General features: G+C 48.1%; 5 protein-coding genes across 6 annotated transcripts in view; 2 read left to right on the top strand and 3 right to left on the bottom strand.

Annotated features, from left to right (window-relative positions):
- The window catches only part of rgn (regucalcin), a 4909-nt gene extending 1864 nt beyond the window's left edge, over positions 1-3045 (bottom strand). Inside the window, exons 1-4 of the mRNA XM_008436721.2 lie at positions 2006-3045; positions 434-649; positions 180-362; positions 3-109 (exon numbers count right to left, since the gene is read on the bottom strand). Coding sequence (XP_008434943.1) covers positions 3-109; positions 180-362; positions 434-596 — 453 coding nt within the window. The 5' untranslated portion in view covers positions 597-649; positions 2006-3045. The remainder of the gene's footprint in view (positions 1-2; positions 110-179; positions 363-433; positions 650-2005) is intronic.
- Positions 3046-3146: 101 nt separating this feature from the next.
- vps16 (VPS16 core subunit of CORVET and HOPS complexes) lies at positions 3147-9700 on the bottom strand. Its single transcript, XM_008436189.2, has 24 exons — positions 9173-9700; positions 8703-8791; positions 8409-8500; positions 8202-8330; positions 7963-8107; positions 7777-7892; positions 7581-7703; positions 7455-7510; positions 7240-7329; positions 6996-7167; positions 6785-6916; positions 6065-6192; positions 5702-5737; positions 5179-5287; positions 4980-5114; positions 4776-4884; positions 4603-4700; positions 4296-4400; positions 4144-4221; positions 3987-4073; positions 3834-3916; positions 3633-3729; positions 3447-3550; positions 3147-3370 (listed from the first exon to the last, which is right to left on the bottom strand). The coding sequence occupies exons 1-24, from the start codon at positions 9220-9222 to the stop codon at positions 3229-3231; spliced, it is 2505 nt and encodes an 834-aa protein (XP_008434411.1). The 5' UTR covers positions 9223-9700; the 3' UTR covers positions 3147-3228.
- Positions 9701-9803: 103 nt separating this feature from the next.
- cavin2b (caveolae associated protein 2b) lies at positions 9804-14779 on the top strand. The gene is made up of 6 exons (XM_008436201.2): positions 9804-10812; positions 11170-11310; positions 11394-11495; positions 12173-12433; positions 12508-12660; positions 12746-14779. Exons 1-6 carry the CDS (start codon positions 10585-10587, stop codon positions 13103-13105), a joined length of 1245 nt encoding a protein of 414 aa, XP_008434423.1. The 5' UTR covers positions 9804-10584; the 3' UTR covers positions 13106-14779.
- A 243-nt stretch (positions 14780-15022) lies between these two features.
- Positions 15023-17485, top strand: ebpl (EBP like). The gene is made up of 4 exons (XM_008436231.2): positions 15023-15415; positions 16140-16209; positions 16533-16671; positions 17073-17485. Exons 1-4 carry the CDS (start codon positions 15239-15241, stop codon positions 17320-17322), a joined length of 636 nt encoding a protein of 211 aa, XP_008434453.1. The 5' UTR covers positions 15023-15238; the 3' UTR covers positions 17323-17485.
- arl11 (ADP-ribosylation factor-like 11) lies at positions 17432-20599 on the bottom strand. 2 transcript variants are annotated; one of them, XM_008436219.2, is made up of 5 exons: positions 20142-20599; positions 18725-18909; positions 18541-18656; positions 18294-18471; positions 17432-17649 (listed from the first exon to the last, which is right to left on the bottom strand). In XM_008436219.2, exons 2-5 carry the CDS (start codon positions 18779-18781, stop codon positions 17521-17523), a joined length of 480 nt encoding a protein of 159 aa, XP_008434441.1. In that variant the 5' UTR covers positions 18782-18909; positions 20142-20599; the 3' UTR covers positions 17432-17520. The 2 variants fall into 2 exon arrangements, with proteins under 2 accessions (XP_008434441.1, XP_008434434.1); XM_008436212.2 differs by having other exon boundaries at positions 18725-18790.
- Between the last annotated feature and the right edge of the window lie 23 nt (positions 20600-20622).

Genomic DNA, 20622 nt, shown 5'->3' with positions numbered 1-20622 from the left:
ACAGGTGAGCCTACCTGGCCCAGCAGCTTGGTGACAGACAGGTCAGACTTCATCAGGTACAAAGATCCTGGTTTCACCTGAGCCGTCTGAGCGTCTCTCCTCATCGTACCTGAGGGAGGAAGAACATCGCCATGGTAACRGGCGACCAGGTGAGTCAGCAGCAGACAGGTGTGCAGTACCTGCCAGCAGCCGTCCCATCGGATCGGCCTTCCCGTCGTTCAGGCGGTTCTCTGGCTTGTCGTCTTCGACGCTGGCCAGTGATGTCACCTTCTGAGTCGACCAATCAACAGCCACGATGTTGCAGCCCACGCCTGCGACGTAGCCGCTGGACCGGCGAGGGACCGCGAACCCCACCGTGTCAGCTGAGGAGAGGGGAGCAGAGCGGTGACAAGCGGCCAGGTGAGGCAGCCTCAGGTGACGAGGAGACGCCCACCTGTCTGCAGAGACTGGATCTGATTGGTCGCTGAGTTCCAGCGGTGGATTTTCCGCCCGTCGATGTCGATGAACAGCAGCGTCTGCTCTGACTCCTCCCACACCGGCCCCTCGCCGATCAGAGCGTGCTCCTTCACCACGGACTCTACCTTCACCGACGACATCTCACCTGTCTGCTGGAGCCAATCACTGAGCAGGCGCGCTAACCAGGGTGTTTCTATGGAAACCAGCAGAGRTAGGGTCACTCTGGGGCAAAACACAGCTGAAAGAATAAAACTAAAAAAGTTCTCCAAGTTTTCTGACTGTCCCAATGRACATAAAACAAGAGAAGTTTAGTCACATTTAATTTCAGATGGGGAATTKTCTAATTTCTGAGATTAATCTCTTTTTATAGCAAATTTTCGACTTCTKGAGACCACAAATTTCCTTGATTTTTCTCAAAAACATTCTAAAAAAAATACATGGAAATTTCTGAGCTGAAAAAAATGTAAGAGATTTTCGACTTTTGGAAATTTTATGACTTTACTCAAATGTTCACATTTTCTGTAGAAAATTTCTGAGACTAATTTCAAATTTTATTGTTTTCTTTTTGTGTGCAAAATGTGACTTTTGGAGCTCAGAGAATTTACAAATCATAAATGTTAGACAATGCAAGCTCAGAAATTTTCACTTTTCACAATCTAAACCTTCTAAGTATGTGAAATTAATCTCTAAATTTCTGAGTTTGTTTTTTTAAACAAAATCCTGACTTTTCAAAGTTAGAAATTTCCATGTTTTCTTTAGAAAATTGCTAMATTTTCTGATGAAAATTTACTCACCCAGTTACCAGGGGTGAGTAAATTTCACTCACCCGTTTCTAGCTACAACGGCAGCAATATACTAGTACATTAASAGTACTGTTAGTACTACAGTAATAACAGGATACTGTATGGGTGATATGACTATAGTACCACAGATAAAAATACCTAGAATTATTTCACTCTGTTTAAAACTAAGTAAAAAGTATTCACTGTATGTATATTGAAATGTATGTATATTTCTAGACGTATGTATAATGCATATTTAATGAGACATTTATTTTTCAGTGTTTTTTTTTTTAATTATTATTTTGACCCTTTTGGCCCTCCATACAAGAATATATGTGTAATACTGCGGTCCTATAAGACGTACTCCGGTACTATCAGACAGCAGAACTATCAGATGTGATAGGTTAAAGGTTAACCAGACGCTGACTCGGCTCTTTCTGATGCGGTCCAGCTCCAGGGTTCTGATTCTGACCCAATTCTGGTTTCACTTGTTCCGTTCCGTTCCTTTCGCTTCTAACTTCAGGAGGCGGAAGTGGACCTGCTGATGTGAGCTGAGCCGGTCCGGGTTGGATCAGAACACGARGCTGACCAGTGCCTCCCGTTTCCGAGCTGCGCCTGGACGCACCATAAAACTCTGCAGAAGTCTCATGAAACCAAACTGGACTCAAAACCGGACCAGAACCTCGTCTCTAGTGCTGGTCGCTCAGCCCGGTTCGGAATCAGTCGGTCCTGCACCTGAACACCTGGGCCCAAAGGAAACCACCTACCTGTTGCAGAACTTCGGAGTTCGCTGCAGAAGTTCTGGCCGAACTGACCCGTTTGTATATCTGCTGATACAGGCCACGCCCCCACTCCGCCCCGAACCGAACCGCCCCCTGGGTCCCGCAAACAGTTGGATCTGATCCATCACTTCTGGCCTGGGCCCATATCACGCTCGGATCTGGACCTAGTCCAGATTGAATGACTAATCAAYCAATCAGGGCCCAGATTCAGGTCTTCTGGGTTCGGTTCTGCTGTGAGCAAAGACCGTGAGGTCACCTGACCCGCAGCTGGCTGAACAGAGCCCATCAGAACCCAAGCAGTTGGTTTTTCTCCAGAAAACACTGAAATATCCCTGAAGTTCGGTTCCAGAGTGGTYATGTTGGTGTCATTTATTAATCACTGCGGACCAGCAGGGGGCGCCGCCTCTACGGGTGCCAATTCTGACCTGGAGTSACTCAGTGTCCAGTTTATATCTCAGAACTGAACATCTGGTTCGGTCCAAACACAAAGTCCACCGGGCTTCGAAGTTTCTGGCTTATTCACAAACAAATGAAACATGTGGCAGGTATCTACCTAGACATGCATTACCACAAACACGGTGGTAAAGTCACACATTGTTAGCACCAAAAATAAATATGTAGTTAGCTAGCTCGAAAGGTAACTATTTAGCTCCACATTAAGTTATGTTAGCTTGGCAGGTAAATATTTAGCTCCAAAATAAATGTGAAGTTAGCTAGTAGTTAGCTAGATAACAACCTTTAATTTGGAATATGTAGTTGGTTAAATAGTTTGCAAGCTAAATATTTAGCTTTCTAACTAAACATTAAATTTGGAACAACATATATGGTCAGAAAACTAAATATAGCTAGTTTAGAGCTAAATATTTAGTTTGTAGATAAATATTTGGTTGGTTAATCAAAGGTTTAGCTAACCCCCATTTTTTTCTCTTATGACAGACTAACTAACCCAAATTGCTGCTGTTATTTCTTGACTGTGTAACTTTACAAACAAACCACAGTGTCAGCATCATACTTTGGTACTTTGGTTACGATCAAAGCAGATTCATGGGATTGTGTGGCCTAGTCAAAGTTCAAACCTGAAGCCAGCAGAAAACCAGTAGAATGGGCCACAAATGGGAACAACGGGTCGGAAACAGAAGAATTTATTTAGSGGACTGTGTTAGCGCTGCTAGCTGCAGGAATGGGCGGTGACTTAGACTCGGTTTGGGTCACTTCTTGGCGGCGGCGACCCTGGCCCGGTTCAGCTTGTCCATCAGCAGCCKGTCGGAGGCRGAGCATCTGGAGAGGACCGCCCCCATCTCAGCTTCATTCCTTCGCTCAATGGCGGCATCCGCTGCCCCCTCCAGGTCACTGACAGCCAAAGAGGAAGAAGAGTGAGCAGTGGGCAGGGCTCCACTGAATGATGTCATCACAGGTGTGGTCTTACCCCACAGCCAGGTGAGCTTTGACCTTCTGCTCAGGTGTGACCTTGCTGACGTACTTCTTGGCTTCATGCCTGTTGTTGTTCTTCATGCACACCTCCACGAAGGCCTGAGGATAGGCAGGCAGCAAAGAATCAAGGGAAATGCAGTTCACTGTTAAAGGGGGCTGTTAGGGGCAGGGCTTCGCTCACCAGGTAGCCAATAGGAGACTTCTTGCTCTTGGAGAACTTCTCTAGCTCCTCCCACTGCTCCTTCTCAGCCAGAGACTTCAGCTTCAGCCACCAGTACCTAAGCAGGTGAGACAGGAAGTGAGGTAGGAAGTGAGGCACCTTCAAAATAAAATATTTCTGTCAATCCAGCCAATCACAGCCCGGCCTGCCGTGACACCACACCTTTTGTCTGGCACTCTGAAGTCTCTGTAGAGCTGCTCTGCTTGCTTGTGGAGCCCCAACGACATCAGAGCCTCCATGGTGGCCTGCACAGAAAGTGACATCACTCAGTAACCCCAGGCCTGTCTCTGRTTGGTCGCCTGTGTTTACAGATACCTGCAGGGAGAGTCCCAGAAGCCCCGCCCCCTTCTCGTCATCCAGCTTCCTTTGGAACCGAAGGAGACGCATTTCCTCCTCCGTGGCCTGAAGGACAGGAGACATTAGAGACCGTCCAACCTGGTGGACACACCTGGTGGACAAGTGAGACTGTTACCTTGGCAGCAAAGTCGTTCTTGGCCTTGTTGTACTCGTCCACGGCGCTCTGCAACTGCGCYAGCCGACCCTCCAGCCTCTGKAYGAAGACAGCAGGGACAGGTGAGGACAAGGACAGCTGTCCACCTACCTGTCCAGGTGAGAGTGGCTCACCTTGTCCCTGTAGCTGGACGTCACRTAGAAGTTGCCGAGCTCCTGGTGGTCGTCGTCCTGGTTGTACAGGTCCTTCAGCGTCTGAGGCTCCTGCAGTTTGCAGAACTGGAGACACGGAGGACACGGTCACTCGTCTCCATGGTAACCAACAGAAAACACCTGCCTGGACTTCGCTTACATTTCTAGGACAGATTTAGTGATTCTGAGAGACTTTTTGGCTTTCAGAAGGCTACGCCTCCCTGTCATGACCTTTGAACTCCAGTATCTCCATAGTGAAGTGGAGGCCAGCAGGTCCAGGTGAGCTCACCTGTCTGTAGAGGCTGAGCGCCACCGGCTGGTTCCTCAGGGTCATGAAGAAATCTCCTCTGTTCATCTCGTTCTTCAGGTACGTCACCACCGTGTAAACTGGAAACACACACACACACACACAGGTCAGTGTGCTCACCTGGCGGGTGGCTGGGGGTGGAAACTGAGGCTTACCCAGGTCGGTGTCGCCGCTCTCCACGGCTTTACTGAGAGCTAGCTGGCTCCTCTTCATCTTCAGCAGCAGAGGAACCTGCTCTCCGGACCGTGCCTCGAAGTCCAGCAGCTGCAGGCAGAGGAAGGTACCGACACGTTACYACAGACGTGAAGAGGACGCTGAGGTTTGAACCCTACAGAGCAGCGGCAGCAGCAGCRGCGTACCTTGATGGCRAGCTCCGGTCGTCCACATTCATACGCTTTAGCTGCAATGTCCGAGTACGAAACTCCAGGTGAGTCTCCCACCTTGGCGCAGACGGCTCGGGCTATGGCCTCATCGGTCAAGTCCTTCTGCTGCACCTGGACACACACACACAAACAGGTGAGGGGACAGTTGGAGACAGGCGGAGACAGGCAGTGTTACCTTGCAGGACGCCCAGTGCTTCAGGACTCGACTGACTCCCTGGTAGTCTGGGATCTTCAGGTAGCGACAGACCTCGATGGCCAGAGGGTAGAACTGCCGGTAGACCAGCCTGAGGGACAACAGGAGACACTGAGGGGGACGAGCTGGACGGGGGTCAGGTTGGGGATAGGGTGGCCAGATCTGATAGTCTTTCCTGTTTTATCCAGTTTTTTATCCTCTCTGCTGTTTTTTATTTTTAATCAGTTTTAATTAACAGTGGCTAAACCTTAATTAGAAGCAGGTTGTTGTTAGGCAACCAAAGAGCGAGGGAGTTAGTTGATTCCACCAACCTAGCTTAACCTCTTCTTTGCCTACATCCCCCAGAATGCTGTGCAGTTCAGTGAATATTCACCTTATTACAGGTTTTATGATTTTCTGTCACACAGTAAATATTTTTAAAGACTTTTCCTCTAAAAAACACCAAATGTTGTGAAAAGCAGCTCAAGTTTTAACAAAATGCCAACCTGGAAACCAGGAGACTCACCTGTCTATCAGGACCTGAAGGGTCATCTGTTTAAATCTGAGGTCAGAGGTTAAAGAGCATCTCGCATATATCTAATATAAACCATGGAAAAGTTTAATATCCAAAACTAAAGGAAATATGAGCAAAACCTCATTGAAACAAAAACAACATTCAAAACTGATTTTAAAAAAGGAACTTTAGATCCAGAAAGACGTCAGTTTATGGAAAAATCTCGACAGATCAAACAATCTAAATTCTGCTTTTAAAAGAAATTTGAAAATCAAGATGAAGTGAAATGGTGTTGAATAAATATGCAGTGAAATTGAGCCTGTGAACAGCCACGCCCCAGAACTCCATCTCCCATGATGCACCAGGCCAGGATACTGAGTGTGTGTGAGCGGCATTCCCACGCTGCTCTCTCTGACGGCGTTCAGAACCCGCAGCTCCCTGCATGTCGTCACAAACTGATCCGGGCTGAACTCCGTCAGGAAGCACTTCCCGAAGGACGCCGCCTGGTGGAGAGAGGCCGCATCAATCAATCAAGAATAGAACATTTCAGCAGCAGCAGTGAGACCTGTAACGTTACGTTTTGTCGAGTGTCATCATCAATATATGTTTTTTAATGTTTCATTTGTTATGTTTCAGTAGCAGCTCTAACCAGGTTCAGTCTGGATTTAAAGGAACTCGGTGTTTTGGCTGTATTGCAGTTTTCTGGAAGTTTGTTCTGAATGCCGCTTCTCTATGTTCAGCAGATCTTTAATGTATTTTGGTTCCAAGACGTTCAGTGATTTATAAACTAACAGCAGGATTTTAAAGTTCTTCAGGTCACAGAAGGCCGACTTTGGAACCGTCTTTATGTGGCTTTGAAGGTCAAAGGTCAGCCTGATCTCTAGTTTCCAGCTGTAATAATTGAATCTGTGCGCTGATTCTAGATCTATAACTCTAGATTGTTCCTCTTTAGGTAAAAAGATAATAGCTTCAGTTTTGTTTCTGTTCACATGGAGAAACTTTTGGTACATCGACATAATTATCTGTTCTCAGCATCTGAACAGTGATTGGATGGTTCTGTGGTTCTGCCTGTAGTTTTGGTTCTGGTGACCTCACCCTCATCAGGGCCTTCTGGGTGTCGGGGTCGTACTCATGAGCGGCCGCCTCCACACACTGCCGGACGGCGTCTCCCAGGACGTTCTGCTCCTTGATCTCCCTCAGGTACTCGTCCGCCTTCTGACTGGACTTCTGCTCAGACAGGAGGGATCAGAACGGCGGGTCTTGGTCGCCACCAGCAGCACCAGTGTGACCAGTGTGACCAGTATACCTCGTACTCCCGGTGGGCCTCCAGCAGCAGCGCTCCAGGAGCCATGGAGGCGATCTTGAAGATATCTTGGCAGACCAGAGGAACCTCCTGCAGCAGCTCGTGGCTGCTGGAGCCAATGATCCGAACCCCGTCCAGTTCACCCACCAGCACCGACTGGTCCTCCAGGGGGAACCTGGCTCAGGGTCAAGGGTCAACCACACTGACAACCTGCTCTGGGTCCAGTCTGAGCTCAGGTCAAGGATACTGGATGGTGTCGTTACAAGATCCCACCACCAGGAGGAGCCGGTCCCACATCAACACCACCGAGGGCTGCTGGGACCTCGGCCTGCGGCACCTGGACAGGTAGACGGGTTCAGAGGTCAACAGACAGGCAGGTAGACAGGTGCAGAGGTAGAGAGGTCAACTGGTAGACAGGCCCAAAGTGGTCAGGCTGGTGGACAGGTTCAAAGGTCAACGTACCAGACCATCTGTTTGGGCGTCGCTGCCTGTTTGGTGTCCACCTCACTCAGTCTCTCCTGCAAACAGCAGAAATCAGTCAGACCCCAAACAGGTGTGGCCCCGCCCTCCACAAGGCAGCCTGCTCACCTGTAGGTTGGACAAGCCGGTCCACAGGCGCCCTGTCTCGGTGAACAGAGCCAGGTATTTGTAGCTGAAGGAGACTGACATGTGGACGATGCTGCCAGCCTGAGGACTGAGACCTGGAGGATACTGAGGACAGACAGGTGGTGAGACAGGTGAGAGTCCTCAGCTCACCTGTCTGTCTCAGGAGCAGAGGGCCTACCACAGCCGTGCAGGACGTGTTGTCCAGGACGTAGAGTTCAGGTCCACTGGACACCAGGACTTTGGTTTGTCTGTCCTGAGTGAGGACGGCCCAGCAGGATGGCCTGCCCTGGAGACCTGTGGGGACAGAAACAGGTGGGGGACGGGTAGAGGACGCCTGGATGGGCTGTCCTCCAGCCGTCTTTACCTGCGACCTCAGGTAGCCTGCGCAGCTTCAGGTCCTCGATGTTGGTTGCCAAGGTAAAGCGGGAGGAACCCGTTACTATAGCGACGCCTGTTCCATACGGCGAGTGGAACACCTTGGCCTCCAACACCTGACTCTGGACCACTTCCTGTTTGTCACAAAGAGAACCAGTTTACAGGGTCACAAACACACACCTGTCCAAGACCCACCTGTCTCACACCGTTGTCTCTGACTGGACCCACCTGTCCCATGCTAAAATGTCTCTTGAAGGACCCAAACAGGTCGTAGATCAGAACCGTCCCGTCCTCCTGAACACACAGCAGCTCGTCGTTGACGGACCAGCCCAGGTAGACCACCGGACCGCTCTTCCACTGAAAAACAGATGAGACAGGTGAGGGACAGCGCGAGGTCACTCTGGGACGGGTGCTGTGTTGGACTCTTCTCCTTACAGGGAAGCTGGTGATGGACGCTCCGGAGGCGGAGTAGATCTCCAGCTGAGGACGAGTGCTGGGGGAACGTCTGAGCGGCTCTCTGAGCAGAGCTGGGACACAACAACAGGGTTACAACTATTGGGGGAGGGGGGGCTTTCCTAACTCTGATTGTGTCACCATGGTAACAGACTGTGAAGACATGAAGTCTGGTTGGGCTAAGAGGAACCTCACTGTCCACCAGAGTCACTCCATGTCTCTACATAACTGAATAAAGTGACCGAGTCCAGGTAAACCACCAGAACCAGCACCCACCGATTGGGCCTCCATACGGAGCTGCTGCAACCAGACTGTCCCTCAGTCCGTCCCGGAGGCTCCAGAACATCTCATAGAGTTCCGTCTTCCTGCAGAGACAGAACCGGGACAGTTTAACACCAGAACCAGCAGAACCGACCAGACTCTGTTCATTTCTGCTCAGGTTTCAGCTCATTCCAGGTAACCGGGTCTCGGTGTGACAAACAGAACCGGTCAGAAACCGGATCCTGGCAGGCAGACATCCGATGGTTCCTTCGGCTCTAGTCTGGGTCTACAAGAACTCACCTGGAGAGGAGGGGGGACAGGTGTGCTGTGTGGCGGAAGCTAGCTTTAACTTTAGCTTTAGTCATGTGACTAATGTGACCGGCCAAAGCAGTTCTGTAAACAGAGCAGGTTCGGACCCAGCAGGTTCTGACTCAGCTGCAGAGCGGAGCCCCAGGTGTTCCGCGCCAGGTGTGTGTGGTACTGACCGGTAGAAGGCGTCTCCCAGCGGGTTCCAGTTAGCGGTGATGAAGGCCATGCTGAGGAGGATGAGAAAGTGGAAGAGGAGGTCCGGGTCCGCACAGAAGAGCTGGTTCTGCCGTGTTACCAGAACCGAACCGCAGGATGAGGCAGGGGTTCGGCAGCACAGACGGGCTGTGGGTCAGCTGACCTGAGCCTCCAGGACGGAGGAGCCACCGTTCTCAGAACCGAATCACTTCCAGATCCGGACCACTTCTATTTCCTTTAAAAGCCTAAACCTAAGCTGGCCTCTGACCCCTGACCTTTCTTTAATCACTTATTACATCCATAAATCAGATGTCTTGTGTTTACTAACTAAAGTTTACTTCTGCGCATGCGCTCACTTTTTTTTCCCCAAGAACTTTATTTAACAAACAGGAAGTAGACAGAAGACAAACTCAATAGAAACAAACAGGAGATAAAAACAAACTATTAGATATGCGTTGTTTCTGACGTTGATTTTATGTCTAGATAAGAAAAAGAGAAACATAAAATGTCTTATCAAATTCAATTTATGAATATTTGTATTTAGCCAGAATTATTACATTTATTATAAAAATATTATAAACATTAGAGAAGAGGGGTGTGACAGTTTTACAGACAAATTATTCTAAGAAAAACAGTGATAGGAAACTTAAATCAGCTGTTTTTCCTCTGAACTCTGGTTATAAAAGAATGATCCCTGTGTTTTAGTTTAACAGAACCAGGAGAGTTTCTGAGTCAGTGGAACCAGGACACACAGAGGAACTTTAATTAGGCCGTTTTTTCTCAGGACTCTGGTTATTGAAGAATATATCTGTGTTTTAGTTTAACAGAACCATAAACAGAACCAGTTCTGGATCAGTGGAACCGGGCCGGCTTTCCTCTGGACTCTGGAGTTCCAGCTCGAATACAATGGGAGGAAAGCTGCAGTTTTCCTTCCAGATGACTTCATCTGAAAAACATGGGCGAGCGAGAGACACTGGCGCTCAGTGGCTCTCTCTCCTGCCCCATCTCCATGGTAACTGCCCCCTCCCCCTGGGTGTGGTAGAGAGACTGAGCTCCAGGCTGAAGGCAGAGAGAGAGTTTAACCCTTTGAGGGCCAATAGAACTGAAACCTGTTGCTGTCAGATAGTTCTGGTTGTGAGTTCTGGTCCAGTTGTCCGGTCCAGACGTCCCTGTGGGTGAATGGTGTGTGAACAGAGCTGGTGTCCACAGTGTGTCTCCAGTCGGTCCCGGCTGCAGCAGGGAAGGGGTTAAAGGTGTGGACGTTTCAACAGAGGGAAGTTATCTGGAAAGTTTCCCTCCCAGCAGCCAATCAGAGCGTAGCTCTCTAACTGCAGGCGAACAGAGTTTGGGTGTTTTCTCCACTGCAGGAGACTCTGCTTACTCCTCCGTCGACATGGTGACCACCGAGTCCCACCAGAACCAGGACCTGATGGTCCCCGCCGACGCCCCGGACCTGAACCTCAACCTGGACTCGCAGGGTGAGGAGCAGGCCTCTGGTTCTGCTGCCTTTGATCCGGAGAAGCTGGGTCAGGGTCCAGTCAACGCCATCACGGTTCTGACTCTGCTCGACAAGCTGGTCAACATGCTGGACGCTGTGCAGGACAACCAGAACAAGATGGAGGTGAGTGGACGGGTTCAGGGTCCAGAGTCCAGTTAGAACAGCTGATTAAACCGGAACCAGACCAGAAGGTGGAGGAACATCTGGGCCAGACCCGGGCTGTGGTTCCGCTCCATGTTCTGACACACCCTAAGAGCGCTCCTCAGAGTTCCTCCTCAGGAATGTGGATCCCACTTCCTGTTGGTGCGGAACCGAGGTAAGACGTCACATCCTTCCAGGTGTGTTTACCGGTACCACGTCAGGAACGGACTGGATCTTCTGCAGAACCGCAGCTGTCAACAAGTCTCTGATGACTGAGAGGGTTTTGTCTGTACTCTGGGCTCTGGGGTGACCTGTGATCCGGTTCTGGGTGTGTTTCAGATGCACCAGGTCCAGATGGAGGGCGTGGTCAGAGGGATCCAGGCGGACATGACCCGGCTGTCCAAGAGTCACAGCCACACGTCCAACACCGTCAGCAAGCTGCTGGATAAGAGCCGCAAGTTGTCCGTGACCATGAAGGAGGTCAGTGAACACACCAGCACACCTGCAGCACCTGGCGGACCGTCCTCCATGTCCTCCATGTTCTCCATGTTGTGTGTCTGCAGGTCCGGGAGAGGATGGAGCGTCAGGGTGCCCAGGTGAGGAAGCTGGAGGCGAACCATGCCCACCTGATCAGCAGGAACAACTTCAAGGTGCTCATTTTCCAGGTAGGTGCGAAGTCACCAGATGCATGCTGGGAAATGTGGTCCCAAAGAGGGCTGCCTGGCTGTTCTTCAGCCACTAACCTTATTTGGATATGTGCTGATGTGGGAGCCAACCTGGAAAATCTTCAGAGGGGGCTGTGGTTGTTATGGTAACAGAGTTGTTATGGGCTGAAACCACAACCTGCTGGTCCAGCTCTGTGGCTGAAGGTCAACTCCTTTCCTTCTGCCTCCTGTCAGCAACATGCAACATTCCCAGAACATTTCTCAGAACATTAGAACATTCCTCCAATCCTCCCAGAACATTCCAGCACCCAGCTTCAGTTATTACAGGTAGAAACTAATAATCAAGCCCAAAATCTGATAAGAACTTTCAGAAACACATAAAGACAGTTCCAAAGTCAGCCTTCTGTCACCTGACATCGTTGTGTTTATGATGTTTTTAATGTTTTCCTGATGGAAAGCACTTTGAACTGCCATGCTCTGTTGAAATTGGCAGCAAAAGTAAACCTGATTGATTGATTGATTCCTAAAATTCTTCCAAAACATTTCCAGCATTCCTCTGTCTCTGGGTCAATGTGCGTATTGTGGTTTCCTTGTGTCTCCCTGTTACTGTGTCTGTCCATCCAGTCCACACCTTCTAGGTGGGTCCGGTTTTGACGCGGTGCCTTGCTCTGTTGCAGGAGGAAAACGAGATCCCGACCGATGTTTTTGTGAAGGAGCCTCCTCCGTTTCCTCGAGATGAGATCCTGGAGGAAGGCGAGCCGTCTGTTCCGGGTGTCAGCGACGGCAGGCAAGACGGGGGCTTCCAGACCATCGACCTGTCGTCTGACGAAGATGTTGGCCTGGAAGCCGACATGGATGAAGAGGAGCCGTGGCCTCAGGATCTGGACAGCATGGAGAAGTCCACAGCGGATAAACTGAAACGTTCCAGCCTGAAGAAGGTAGGAACCACAGGAAGCAGACCTCCAGGTGTTGGATCAGTCAGACAGACAATATTGTCTCTGCCTCTCTGCAGGTAGACAGCCTGAAGAAAGCCTTCTCCAGACACAACATCGAGAAGAAGATGAACAAGATTGGGACAAAGATCGTTTCAGCAGAACAACGGGAGAAGATCAAGCAGAGAACTGCCAGCCTGAAGGTTTCCCCTCTGACCTTTGGCATCAAGAAGGTACAGAGACTCGTGCTGGTCACCTGACCATCAGGCAGTCTTTGAAAGTCTCAGTTCAGACTAAAGATGTTCTTGTGTCCTTCAGTCTCGCAGAAGCTCAGACTCCCAGCCTCCGGAGTCCCTCACCGCTGAGGCCGACATCCAGCTGCCTTCACCAGGCACCGCTGAGCTGGAGCTCCCCTTCACCGAGGTCCACGCCCAGCTGGCCCCTAATGACCAGCAGGAGGCGCTCCAGGACCAGGTGGAAGCGGTAGTGGAGGTCAGGGAGGAAGTGGAGAAGGAGCTGGAGATTGTGGAGGAAGTGAGGGAGGAGGTGAGGGAGGGTTCACTTGTGGTGGAGGCTGATGTGTCGGTGGTCTCTGAGGGACTCAGTGAGGCATACGCTCTGTCCTCCACCCTCCCTCAGGAGGAAGGAGCAGAGGAGAAGGAGGAGGAGGAGTCCTAAGCAGAACATGAGCTTTAGATCAGACCAGTCAGAGTTTCCAGACCTTTCTAAAGGAACTCCTCTCAGTTCAAACCAAGAACAACCAAAAGGTATTCTGCTTTATTCATCAAACTTTCCATTAAATGTCAGCAATCACATTCTCCCAAAAGTTTTCCAACCTTMTCCTCTGATAAACCTCGGGCCTCTCAGAAATCAAACCACCATCAAAGGGCAGAACATGCTGCTCCTTTAGGTCTGAAGGTCAGATTTATTTGATCATAGATGATCGGACCCTGATGAACCCTGATGTTCTGACAGGTTTGAAGTTTACATGATGAAAATCATCTTGAATTCTTCTCATTTGAAACCTGATGGCTACATGTTGGGATCCATGGTTCCTATCAGTGTCTGGACTTCAGCCGTTCTCCATTTTACCATTTTATTTAATTTCCATCAGAAAAACATGAGAAATGTTGGGTCCAACCTGATCAAGGAGCTTCTGGATCTTGAAATGAGGGGACCGTCAGGGCAAACTGGGCTCAGGATCCTCCAGGGTTACCGTCCTCCCTAAGAGCAGACGCTGAATCTGCAGGTTCCTGAGCGAATCCATCCAGTAGGTTTTAATTAAACCCTGTTGGAATCAAATTCTAATGGGTTTCCATTAGTGGCCCTTGTTTTATATTTTCCCAACCAGGGTCTTTTAAATGTGTCCTGACAACTGAACCCCCTCTCTTTGAGGTTCTTCTGATTATCTCCAGTCATCCCTCTGACCAGGTCTCATTCATTGCTCTATGATGTTGCTAAGGGAACACCCTCTGCGGTTGATCCAAGTTTTTTTTTAATGTTTTGACATTCCATGGGTTTTTCTCTGTATTCCTTGTATTTCTCTAGAAGTTTCCACAACATTCTGTCGCAGCTCCTAAAAATCTCTGCCAGACTTTCAGCAACGTTCCAGCGTCTCCCCATTGTTCTCCTAATGTTCTTCGCCTGACCATTGAGTAGTCTTCCCTCCTTCTCATGTTCCACCAGTGTTTGTTTTCTGAATACAGAAGTCCTGCTTTAGATTCATCATGTTCCTGGTTTTCCAGGAACCAGCTGTCAGAACCACTGACAGCTGGTCAGTGGTTCTGACAGCTGGTCAGAACCACTGACCAGCTGTCAGTGGTTCTGTTGATATTCTACCAAACGTTCTCTGATCATCTCAGTGTTCCTGAACTCCAGACGGTAGAGAGGTGAAACAGTGCCTGCCTGCTGTCACACATTATTGATAACATTATTGATGATTTGCGATTCCAACTGATTGATTGATCTAAAATGCTTAATTTCTTTTTTTTTTTTTTTTGTTCTGCCAAAGATTATTTCCTTCTGCATGTCGTCTCTGGTGTTGATGGAACATTTCTTGTCCTAAAGTCTCCAGACTGTCTGAATTGTGGTTTATGTCTTTAGTTATGAGCTCAGTGAAATACAGGCTCCTCTGCTTTGCCTCTCTGAAGCCACCTGCTGATAGATTGTTGTAAATATTGTTACACTTTTTCTGTTCTTTGCTATAAAAGTTTTAACTCTGTAGGTCAGAGGACACGCTTTCCTCACCAGATAATAAACCTGATGGTGCTTTTCACTTTGTCATTGCTTGTATAAATTCTTTTTTCCCACAAAACTCTGTAGTCAATAAACTATCACACACATGCACACACACACACGAGTGTTTCCTGTCTCTGATGTTCTGGAACCAAAAGGGCTGGATAAATGTTGTTGGAATCAGAGGAACATCTATGATCAGCCAGGTAGATCCGAGAGTCTAACATAGGTTAGACTCTCAGATCTACCTGGCTGATCATAGATGTTCAGGTAATCTAACACTAAAACCAGAGTTAGATACTCTAACTCTGGTTTTAGTGTTAGACTACCTGTCTTTGGATCACGGCCCTCATGTGGGAGGGACAGGAAGTGGGGTGGTCTTTGCAGCAGCCAATGACAGAACAGGGTTGGTGAAATCAAACAGAAAGACCAATCAGAGTGTGCGGGATGGTCCAGAGTTGGGTCCAGTCTCTGCACAGTAAGATCAGATGGTCCAACTGAACTGAAGTATTTATGCAGCATTCACAGTGTAGTACTGAGTATTTCCTGTGAAGTTCGCAGTGTGATACTGGTACCATGGACTCTGAAGCTCCCCCCATGCTCTCTCTCGTCTCTGTGTTGTCTCTGCTGGGCTGTAGCCTCCAGCTGTTGGTGGCTGCCCTACTCACACACAGGTATGGTGGGCGGAGCTCCAAGACGGACTGGTGGATCCTGCTGTGGCTGTTCTATGATGTCATCGTCCACCTGACGCTGGTAGGAGGAGTTTCTTCTTGTTTAGCCACTCTGCTGTTAGCTCTGAGTGTCTTCTTCACCACTTCAGGAACTGACCTTTGAACTGTCTAAGTATTGTGCTCTTGTATTGTGTTTACCATTCTTTGGGTTCTCTTCCACTGACGACCCAGTTTTATAGGTTTCTGTACTGCTTTTAAAGATTTCACTGTTTTCCAGATATTTTGGGTTCATTCACACCAAACCCGGTTTAGTCCACTTTAATCCATCTCCAGTCCATTTGCCTAGAAAGTCTGGTTCATTTGGGGAGTGGGGGGTGGGATGCATAATCAAACTCTGGTCCTCCAAACTTTGGTCTACGTTCAGTTGAAAATGTCTATGTGAACGGAAGTAGACTACAGTGCAGGGTATTATGGGTAAATAAAACCAAAACAAATGTGTTAGCCTAGCGCTAGTGGGAGAAAATCGTGTGGTTTTTAGCCAAAGACAAAAGAAAAATCCTCCAACCACTAAAATCTGACACAAATACATTTTTGTATCCATTTGGTGAAGAAGGAAGTTGCACTCATGTCTTCTTCAGAAGTTTCTGTGTTGGTCCCTTTAGTCGTTCTTGGTGCAGCACCCCCACAGGCCAGGAGGTGCCACATTGTTTACCTGGACAGAAACATCTGGACTGAACATCAAATATTGAAACAGCATCTCCTTTGTGGGCTCCTTTGTTCTGGCTGACTGTCCCTTTTGTCCTCAGGAGGGTCCGTTTGTTTACATGTCTCTGGTTGGGACAGTGGAGACATCTGAAGGTCCTCTGGCTGAACTCTGTGAGTTTTGTCTTGTACTGCTTTGTATTTCTGTATCATACTGTAACTCACACATACCAGTAAAGAGTCTCCTTAATGTTTCTAAACTTCACCCATCAACCAATCAGAGAACTGCCTCTGACCTCAATCCAGACATAAACATTGAAGGCCCTTCATCACCCTCTGTCTTACTTTACAGTACCAATTTCCAGAGATGGAAGAGTTCTCGTGGAGTACTATTTTACTTTTAAATATGTTTTTTAGTCTTTCAACATACCTGAAGGTTTTGATGCATGGTTGAACGTGTCAGCTCTGATCTGGATAAAATACCTGTCAATCTGTAGGGAAGGAGTACGGTAAAGCAGACAGTCGCTGGTTGGTTTCTGATCCAAACATCGTCTCCTTGGAGATTCTGACGGTGGTCCTGGACTCTCTGCTAGCTCTGCTGCTGATCCATGCAGTGCTCAATGACAAGTACTACAGGTAATGCTACAGTTTCAATAAAGTAGAAGATGCACTACCCGTACAGCCCTGGTATTACATGTTAGGTATAGAATCAAAGTACTGCAGAGTATGCTAATTAAGTACACTATTGCAGTACATGCAGTGCTGCTAAAACCTGGTTAGACTGGTTTTTATTCTTTGGTTTTTAAATCAAACTGAGCCCTGAAACATTTTATTGTATTTTACCGCATTTACATCTCTTCTGTTTACTTTGTCTTTTTCATTCAGTTTTTTATTTTTTAGTGCTTCATGTGGTCAAATGTGGGTCAACCAGATCTTAAATGGGCCATTAAATCAGTCTGATTCTGATGAAACTGCCACATAATGAGCTGTATCAGGTCGTAGTGATGGACATGTACTGATGGTGAAACGTATTTCAGACACTTCCTGCAGATCACTCTGAGTGTGTGCGAGCTGTACGGCGGCTGGATGACCTTCTGTCCTGATTGGCTGCTGGGCAGTCCTCACCTGGACACGTCCAACCCACTCTACCTGTGGGTCTACTTGGTCTTCTTTAACGGACTCTGGGTCCTGGTCCCGGTTCTGCTGCTGGTCCAGTCCTGGTTGTGTCTCCAGGGTCTTCATGCAGTCAAAGAAGACAGAGCGTCGGCCCAGAGGAAGAAGCTGTAGACGCTGTCAGTGAACTAGTGATCGGGAACCTTTCACTGTTGAGCTCATTGTTTTCAGGCTGGTGACAGAAATGATTTTGTAGCAGGAAGGAACCAATCATATAGCTGGATCATCACTAAAACTTTTATTAATCTCTATAAATAAAATCTTGAGTTTAAACATGTCTCCTGTAGATGTGGATCTCCTTTCCCGCTCCTCTCAGCTCCTCTTGATCAGTTTGTTGACCTTCAGGAAGGCCTGTTGCAGACCCAGCCCCTTGGTGGCGCTGCAGGCCTGGATCTCCCACTCTCTGTCTGTGTAACTGTTCAGGTTCAACTTGTTGGACACCTGAGGAGAAGATTAGACGCTTTATTTTCATGGTCTACAGTGTATCCAGGCAGTGACTAACACACCACTACAATCAGGTCTACCCTTCACTTTGTTGCTTGTTAAATTTGACCTTCAGTCCATTTGTTGTCCTATGATGTTGACTTAAAAGAACAGAGTTCTGGCAGAACCTCCAATATGAAATCAAGCCTATTCTATTTTGTCAAAGAAATGACTTTGATGTCTAGAGAAGATGTGAAGAACCCAAAGATCCAACATGGTGTTTCCTTATATAGTTCTTGTTCTCTAATGGGACCGCAAATGGCTCTAGCCTCACGGATGCTCCCAGTGAACCATGAGGTTCCTACATCCTACATAACTAACAAGGTAAGGCTGACCATAGAAGGGATCTGAACTGATTCTTTCTCTCATTGACCAATGTGTTACATCAAGCTTCCTTCTGTCGCCACCTGCTGGTCAGTTCAAGGTAGCGCTGCAGGCCAATCTGCTGAGTTTTCTTAGAGGTTTCGTTAATTTGAACAATAAACTGAACTTGATTCATTGTTGATTGGGACATATATGACTGACTTGAATCTGTCTGCCTGATTTATCCTCTTAGTTCTGTTGATCTGTTTATTGGTCTGCACCGTCTGAAGTGTCCCTACCTCCCGTATGGTCATGCTGTTGGGCAGATCCTTCTTGTTGGCCAAAACCATCAGAGGAACTCCTCGCAGCCTCTCATCGCTGAGGATGCCCTTCAGAGCCATCTGCGCCTCTGGAATGCGAGCCGCGTCGGTGCTGTCCACCACGAACACCAACGCCTTGCACTCGTCCAGGTAGTACCTGCAGGACATCCGTTATCCCTTTGGCTGGTTGCTAGGGTGACACACCTGCTGGGTGTCGCTTACTCACTTCCAGTTGGGTCTCATGCTCTTCTGTCCACCAATGTCCCACAACGTCAGAGATGACTGCTTGTTCAGCTCCAGTGTTCCCACGTTGAAGCCCACAGTCGGCGAGGTGTTGACTGCCTGAGAAGGTAAACAATTTCATGAGAACACCTGAGGGCTGATGACCCTCACGATGTTGTGAGACTCACCTGTCCCTTCAGGATATGGGCCAACAGGGTGGACTTCCCCGCAGAGTCCAGACCCATGATCAACACCTGGACAGAGGAGGACAGGCTTCAGGTTAACACTCTGCTGGTTCTGGTGCTGAAGTCTTCCAGTCTGGATCCCAGAGGAGATTTAGGCCAGAACCAGAACCGAACCAGAGGAGTTCCACCTATCAGGATCATGAGATGGTTTATCAAATGGAAAAAAAGGAGAACTTTAGCAGTTACTACAAACTATCAGGGCTGGACAATGAGTCAATAACAATAAATATCACAATAGACGTCATATCCAGAACCGCACAGCATTCTGGACGATGTAGGCAGTGGAAAGATTAAAGCTACTCAACCTTTCAAGGCTAGCTAAGCTATGCTGGTAACATCATCAACAACAACAAAAAAATACTCTGTTGAATGTTTTCTTTGTTGGTACAGAAAATGTTTTTAGTCGATTCTCTGCAATGACTAAAAGAATTTAAGTGAAAAACCTTTGGTGTATTCAGCCAAGTCTGGTTATGAGTAGACAGTGACTGGATGTTTGTGATCTTATCTACTAGGATATTAAAATGAAAGCAGAAAAGAAAAACAAAACATGACTAATAAAATAAAACACTATGTACAAAGCCACAGTTAAGAAGATATAAATTAGTCATTAGAAACCCGCCCTTCAAAAATAATACTGTTTTTCTGCTTCAGTTTGTTTGTGGTCAATGAACCGCGCAAAATTACTTCAAGGGCCACAAATGGCCCCTGGGCCACACTTTGAGCACCTGTGGTCTAAAAGGTCTTTAGGATGAGTTTGTGGTTTGATAGGAACCATGTGGACCATCGAACTCCCTGAAAACCTGAGATGTTCAGAACCTGTGGGTTCCTTTAAATCAGGAATCAGGACTGGAAACATTTCTTGGTCACAGCAGCTCTGGATCAGAACCGGACGAGCAAATGTTCAAAACGTTTGATTCTTTCAGGCCTTATTTTCTTCTTCTGGTCTTCTCTTTGACATCATGTAAGGGACGAATGTCCATCTGTCTGGACCACCTGATGGAGCAGATCCAGACGTTCTGGTCCTCCTGAAGGAGCGGGCCCAGAGGTTCTGGTCCTCCTGATGGAGAGGATCCAGAGGTTCTGGTCCTCCTGATTGAGAGGATCCAGAGGTTCTGGTTCTCCTGATGGAGGGGATCCAGAGGTTCTGGACAGATTGTAAGTCCTCCAAGTATGTGGACTTGTCCCAGAGCTTTGAGGTATTCCTAACTCCTGATCCAGACCAGCAGAGGTGAGTTTACTGGATCCATCCGGTTTATCAAACCATCTCCATTTAATGAAACTGGTTCTGGTCCAGCTGATCCAGATGAAGGAGAGAACCGGATCCAATAATCAACCAAAGAGAGGAAAATAAGGGACTCACCTGAGGGCAGGCGGAGCTGCCCTGACCCATCGCTCTGAAGCTCTAGAATCGGTCTGACTGGATCTCTGACGGCCCTCAGGCATACCTGACCCTCTCTGATTATCAGCCTATAGCAGCCCTCGTGGCTCCCCATGTGACCAATAGGTAGGTCTGACTGCATTCCTGTTCAGACACACCCGGCCTGCTGAGGAGTCGGCAACAGGTGAGAGCGGCTGAGCAGGAAGTCATGTGACCATGTTGATGATAAATATGGAAATCAGGCTGTCAAAGAAAACCTGTTTACCCAAAGTGCATCACTGCTGCTTCTTTAATAATCATTACATGCAAAGTGGAAGCGTATACCTCATAACATTTAAGCAATATTTGCTTCGCAGTCTTCTCAGGCAGTTCTTCCTTCCACTTAATTTCCCATTGAGTTGGATACTGAGATTGGCCTCCCTCTACACTCGTTTTGTGTGGAGGGTTTAAATAATTTTAATGG

The sequence above is a fragment of the Poecilia reticulata genome, linkage group LG2 (assembly GCF_000633615.1).
Source record: "Poecilia reticulata strain Guanapo linkage group LG2, Guppy_female_1.0+MT, whole genome shotgun sequence".
Lineage (NCBI taxonomy): Eukaryota > Metazoa > Chordata > Actinopteri > Cyprinodontiformes > Poeciliidae > Poecilia > Poecilia reticulata.
Note: the sequence above shows the minus strand (reverse complement) of the source record. Positions and strands in the feature narration are given on the sequence as shown.

Coding starts and splice junctions, on each gene's coding strand:
- cavin2b (XM_008436201.2), top strand. CDS start 10,585: ATGGTGACCACCGAGTCCCACCAGAACCAGGACCTGATGGTCCCCGCC. Junction 10,813..11,169: donor ACAACCAGAACAAGATGGAG/GTGAGTGGACGG, acceptor GGTGTGTTTCAG/ATGCACCAGGTCCAGATGGA. Junction 12,434..12,507: donor AACGTTCCAGCCTGAAGAAG/GTAGGAACCACA, acceptor GCCTCTCTGCAG/GTAGACAGCCTGAAGAAAGC.
- ebpl (XM_008436231.2), top strand. CDS start 15,239: ATGGACTCTGAAGCTCCCCCCATGCTCTCTCTCGTCTCTGTGTTGTCT. Junction 16,210..16,532: donor AGGTCCTCTGGCTGAACTCT/GTGAGTTTTGTC, acceptor GTCAATCTGTAG/GGAAGGAGTACGGTAAAGCA. Junction 16,672..17,072: donor CTCAATGACAAGTACTACAG/GTAATGCTACAG, acceptor AACGTATTTCAG/ACACTTCCTGCAGATCACTC.
- arl11 (XM_008436212.2), bottom strand. CDS start 20,171: ATGGGTCAGGGCAGCTCCGCCTGCCCTCAG. Junction 18,791..20,141: donor GCAGCTCCGCCTGCCCTCAG/GTGAGTCCCTTA, acceptor TCCTCTGTCCAG/GTGTTGATCATGGGTCTGGA. Junction 18,472..18,540: donor AGCATGAGACCCAACTGGAA/GTGAGTAAGCGA, acceptor GATGTCCTGCAG/GTACTACCTGGACGAGTGCA.